The sequence below is a fragment of the Nanorana parkeri genome, unplaced genomic scaffold (genome assembly GCF_000935625.1).
Source record: "Nanorana parkeri isolate BGI_ZX_2015 unplaced genomic scaffold, ASM93562v1 scaffold570, whole genome shotgun sequence".
In the NCBI taxonomy this organism is placed as follows: Eukaryota; Metazoa; Chordata; class Amphibia; order Anura; family Dicroglossidae; genus Nanorana; species Nanorana parkeri.
The window spans coordinates 966,220-972,219 of NW_017306838.1; the positions used below are offsets into that span (position 1 = coordinate 966,220).

The window sequence follows — 6,000 nt, forward strand, 5'->3', positions numbered from 1 at the left end:
TATCAAAGGCTTCAAAAATACCTTTTGAGAAATAACATTTGGATCTGTTGGGGAACCAGCACTTTGGCTTTTAGCGCAAGGTACTATTGGCTGTGGTTCCACCCTGAAAAATTTATCATTAAATCTGAGTTGGCTGTTGAGGGGGAAATACGGGATTACTCTTAGAGCTGCAACAACTATTCGATTTTAGTCGATTTTAAAATCGACGATGGAAAAAAGAGCAGCCCAGCATGAGGGTCTTCAATCCCTGCACCAAGTTCAAGAAGTTCAGCAGAAAACAGATCAAAGACACGGAGGGAATGTTCAGACAGTAAGTGCCCGGGGGCCTGGCACCAGGGGAACCAACACCGTGTACCCCTGCCCACCATCATACCCGCCCTCCAGTAACATCAGCTATGTATTCTGCACTGCGCCACTGTATAATGTACTATATTGCACACCACACTTTTTTTTTTTTTTTACTTCCACCGCTCCAAGCTTACTTCTGTGATGGACTACAATCTCAATACAAACTAGTAGTCCATCACTGGAGTATTTTTTTAAAGCACTTTCTAAACCCTTTAGAGTGGTGTCTATAGGCTAGTGCTGAAAAAAAACTCAAAATTAAGGGCTGGATACTTTGCAAAATTCTTTGTCAGCCACTTTTGAACGAACTATTCCCCTTTTGAACATATTTTTTCTTCTGGGTTGTTTATCTTCTTCTCTGGGACAGGTAGTACAGGAAAAGCTTGTGAACATGGTAAAAAAGTGGGAAGTCCTGCAAATCGATGCCTAGTCAATATAAAATGGTTGGGCAAGGTGGGGGAAGGGGGGTGGAATTGTGTTGCCTTTTGGGATTTCAGTACAATTGCAGCTAGTAATGAAACCTACACCTCTCAGTCTTCTGTGTTTAAAAAAAAAATAAAATAAAAGTGTAGTATTGATACTGGTTGTTCAAAACGATTTAATTTGGCCTACGAGACCACTGAACTGTAAACAATATTGATACAGTAATACCTTGGTTTACGAGCATAATTTGTTTCGGAAGCATGCTTGTAATCCAAAGCGCTTGTATATCAAAGCGAATTTCCCCATAGGAAATAATGGAAATTCAGATGATTCGTTCCACAACCCAAAAATATTAATATAAAAATTATTACAATACGCTACTGTAATATAATGTACGAAATATAAAGAAAAATAAACCCATTACCGGTACCTTTTGTGGCTGCTGTGAGGGGGAAAGGAGAGAGGAGGATTATTGTGGTGTAGGATGACTTTCACTATCACTAACGAAATCTCTTGGCTCAATGGAATCTTTTTCATTTTGTGAAACCTTAACAAGGAATCTATCCAATGTGACATTGCATTGTCGTTAAACAGACTCATCGCTCGCACTGCTACAGCCTTATTCGGATGGTGCTTTTCTACAAAATTTTGCTCCTATTGCAAGACATTGCTTGTATATCAAGGCAAAATTTTTCAGAAATGTTTGCTTGTCTTGCAAAACACTCTCAAACCAAGTTACTTGTAAACCAAGGTATTACTGTATTAAATTCTATTTACAATATATAACTGTTCTGTGACGCATTGCTGCTTTATAGGCTCCAGTGTGGCGATAGTGTTTTAAAAATACTCAATTTTTTAATGCTAGTCAGTCGATCTCAAATTGGTAAACAAGCTTTTAGTTAATTTGTCCATTTTTTTTTGTTTTTGTTTTAATTTGACACCGTGTAAAGAAACAATCATTCAGTACAATTTATTTTTTAAATGTGTTTTTTTATGTTATCTGTAATAGATATCCACGAGGCACCCATTTAGAAACTGTCGAATCTGAGAAGGTAAATGTCAGCATTTTACTGGTTACTTCCTTTTTGTGACCTTTTGCCTGGTTTCTCCTTGTGTTTTTGTAGGTCAAGTAAGATCATGCTCTTCATGCTTTTTAATCTTTTTCTTCTACTTTGCCTGTCTATGCATCTATGATCGCTCTCTTCCATTCTATTCCATTCTAATGCTGTCTGGTCCCATCTGTTTTACCCCTTTTGTATTGGTGTAGTAGAGTTCTTTACCGCACTTGCTGCTTGGTCCAAGAGCTGCACTCTAATCCAGATGAGATAGTAATTGAAATGTTAGAGGTCTGGTCCTGTAGATTGGGCTCAGTAAAATGGTATTTTAACTCTGTTCTTATTTCTCTCTGCATTGATTGGGGAACACTACTGGGTATATGCCCTGTGACCAGGAGGTTGGACATTATGAAGCAGAAGGCTTGGCCCCTTCTACAGGGCATATCACTCTGCATATCATTAGATTTGTTTTCTGTACTAAAGAGATACTGAAGCTCTGCTAGTTTAAGACTAAACATTAAAGACTTGTGCTGCTTGCAAGTGTTGCACCAAATTCCAAGGTCTTGGGAGTTTCACTGTTCAAGATGTGACACTTCGCATGTTGTCACCAAGCTTTAGATTTTCACTTCAGGCTCTACTACAATGAAACTTGAGTTTCTGACATCAACCAATATTGACCGTAGTATGTCTATCAAGATCAGTTTTTCTAAGTCATCCTGGAAGATTCCTGGAAATCCTAAAGCGAATTTTCAGATGTGCAAGCTAACAGTTAAAGCTTTTACAGAGGATCCTTAATTTAGGCATCTTGGCTTGGAGAGTGAAAAACACTATTACTTTTTCTGTCCCAAACTGCTTAAGCACTTTATGCCTATTCTCAGAAAATTTGAAGTGGTCGGTGTTGCTTGTAGTTGATCCTCTGGTGTCCTGCCTTAGCAAGGCGACATGTATCTGGTTGCTGGCTTTGATTCCTTTAAGGACCAAACAAATACAATGTAAACCATGACTAAACTTTTACTGCTTTTCTGTTTACCTCTGGGTGATCATGGCCTTATATAATTGGGTAATTGTGTCTGGACCTGAGCTGGGAGGAAGCTAGAAATACATTTTTGATTCAGGTCAAGTTTCTTCAGTGTCAGCATGTTGCAGCTCACATCTTTTTTGTTTTCCTGGTGTTTTATGGCTGCTTTGTGGAAGCTTCATTACCCTTAAGTGCAATTCTGTTTGGGTTTTTTTTTTTCCTCCTACATTGTTACATCTTACCAATTCAACCTGCTCCTTTCCTGCTTTCCTCAATAGACACATACTGAGATTTGTTTATTGCCAGCCTAGATAGTGTTATTTTACGGAAGTGATAATCTGATTTTACGGAATCTTTTTTATTTACTTTACATTTATTAAGGTTTTCAAATTAATGCTGACTGTTGTACCAGTGCTAGTAGTAATAAAACACCATTTATGAAGCCGGCTGATTGGTTTGTTGTGCAGTTCTGTAACAAGTAAATTGGAGAAAAAAATGTGAATTGAACCTAATCGGAAGCAATTTATTTTAGACCAAGCGATGCGTGCAGCAGGGTGAGTGTTTCATATGTGAGGGGCAGCTCTTATAATTTATAGAATGTCCAGAAGTATTTTGGAAGTTGCTTAAAGGAGAACTATGAGATGAGTAATTTCAACTCACCTCATAGTTCTAGCCGACCTGTGACAAAGACTGTCGCAGGTCGGCTCAGTAGATCGTGAGGTGAGCGAACAGATAGCGGCGTTCGCTCACCTCTCGATCCTGTCGCGGCTCTCTGCCGTGACAGGGGAGGGGCTGGATTCCCCGCTCCGATCCGCCAGCGCTGACTGGCGGAACTGGAGAGGGCGGGTACAGCTGACTCTGCCTCTAGATCTGCCTCCAGAGCCAGCTGTCCCTCACGCAGCTGGGCGGATCTCGACATCGATGTCGATCTGCTGCGGCGTCTCAGTATAAGACACTTTAAGTGTGTCAGGTGCTTGAAATTTTTCGGCTTGCTTCTCTTAAAGGCAATTGAGTTTTGTGGCGAGAGCAACCCAAAACGCCTGCTATTCCCCATCTGTAATTGCTTTTGTTTTAAGCTTTGCTAGGGTAAGCTTATGGTCTTATTTAATTGTAGAAGGAAAGGTACATTGTTATCAGCAAACTTGATGAAGATGAAATTTTATTGCAGGAAGAGCTTAATGATGCTGTTGGGTTTTCAAGAATTATTCATGCGATTTCAAGCTCTGTAAGTGAATAAATGCATAATGGTATAATCTAGTATGTGTGCTGCAATCTATGCACTGGAGGTTTGGACACTGGCAAACAAAACTGTAAGTTAGCCCAGGGTAACCCTTCCTAATACCATGCACACCATTGGTTTTTTTGCTAGTGTCCTAGGATCGATATCTTTCCTTCAGCTCTGCTGTTGTAAAGACTAACTTTTTATTTTTTCTTCAATCAAGTGACCTTTTGAGCACTGCGCTCCACCTGGGGTGCTTTCCAGACTCTGTTCTGGAAACTGTTGGTTGTGGGGCGCTTTCAAGGTCCAGAGCGGCTGGTATTGCTTCTGGACTGAGTGCTAATGCTCTGGGTGGAATGTCATCGCTCTTTTTTTGTTCTGATGGCAGCCAACTGCTCTGATTATCGGAGGGAAAAAAAAAACACAGCAGGGAAAGGTTTACTCTGCTTGATCGAGCAGAGTAAATCTTTCTGGGAGGTTTTTTTTTTTACGGCAGCAGAACCGCCCCGGCCAATAGAAAACAGTTGGGCGGAGATGGCTGTCAAACTCGGCAGCTTAGTGAATAGACCCCTTAGTGTTTTTCCTGTGACTGTCGGAACAGAATGTATTATTCTTGTCTCGTTTATATTCCCTGGGCTCCTTTTTGTAGAGTTGCAGCGTTTCCCTTTTTAGGGCTTATTCACACCATGTTTGTGGAGCTGCGTTTTTCTGCAAACCACCACACATGTACGGTGTCAACAGGGAATCTTAAACTATTTTCTATGTTCCCTGTTCACCATACATGTGCAGTGTTGTGCGCAAAAAAAAAAACACAGCTCAACGGACATGGTGTGAACTAGCCTTTATGGATTTTAAGGCTTACCTAGCCAGTATACTCTTCAGGTAAGACTCTTGATTTAAAAAGGCGGCTAGACTCCAGATGATTCCCAGGCGTTGGTTTGGCTGCAGGGGCCCCTGAACTGTATACCTCTGCCCACTCTCTAAGATGAAGGTGCCTTTGGTGTGTCAGTATTTTTCGCCATGTTTTCATCCAAAGATGTCCGATATGAATGAGCGTATTTACAAGATTGTTTGCATTGACTGGAACAGTGATAAAAGGAAACTGGTTTTATTTTGATCATAATAGTGATACTTAATATTGCCTTGCTTGTGAGGCCTTGAGAAAATAATGAAAAGCATGTTTCAAAATAATGCAAAATTTGCGTGTGATGTTTAACACTATTTGGTAGTGATGTTGAAAATTGGTTAATGTTTAAACTGTTGGTGGGTTTTTTTTTATCTCTATTTTAACCATATTAAAATAGCCATGCATATGCAGGCACTGGGTCATTTTGTGTAATGGAGGCAACCTTGCAGCACTAAGGGTCCCCGGTTCAAATCTCGGTCAGGACACTATCTGCAAAGAGTTTGCATGTCCTCCCTGTGCTTGCATGGATTTCCTTCAGGTACTCTGGTTTTCTCCCATTCTCCGAAGACATGCTGGTAGGTTAATTGGCCTTTGTATGCTTGGGGACCTTTGATTGTAAGCTGAGACTAATGTGAATGTGCAACTATTCACTAAATATAGTGAATAAATATTTGTAATAAAAAAACATGCGGATTTATATAGGCAACTTATAGGGATTTAGCATTACAGCCGGATGCAGATGAGTGTTTTTACAGGAGAGGCATAAAAACTTAACATCTGTACAGAATCAGTATACAGCCTAACTGGCATAAATGTTTAATGGTAATCATTGTTTCCTTTCTATCTCTGCAGGGTAAGCTTGTGGTTGGCCATAATATGCTTTTGGATGTTATGCACACAATACACCAGTTCTTTTGTCAGTTACCTGATGTAAGTAGGCACATGTATATCTTTTTTCTTTTGTTTTGCTTTGTATGTAAAAAAAACTGTGGGTCAAGTTAAAATGCTTTTTTTTTTTTTTTTTTTCTTTTTT

At 39.9% G+C, this 6,000-nt stretch overlaps 1 protein-coding gene across 1 annotated transcript in view; it reads left to right on the top strand.

Annotated features, from left to right (window-relative positions):
* Positions 1–6,000, top strand: part of PARN (poly(A)-specific ribonuclease) — a gene marked incomplete at its 3' end in the record, with an annotated part of 81,420 nt that overhangs the window by 17,100 nt on the left and 58,320 nt on the right. Inside the window, exons 10-12 of the mRNA XM_018562289.1 lie at positions 1,778–1,820; positions 3,956–4,066; positions 5,820–5,897. Coding sequence (XP_018417791.1) covers positions 1,778–1,820; positions 3,956–4,066; positions 5,820–5,897 — 232 coding nt within the window. The remainder of the gene's footprint in view (positions 1–1,777; positions 1,821–3,955; positions 4,067–5,819; positions 5,898–6,000) is intronic.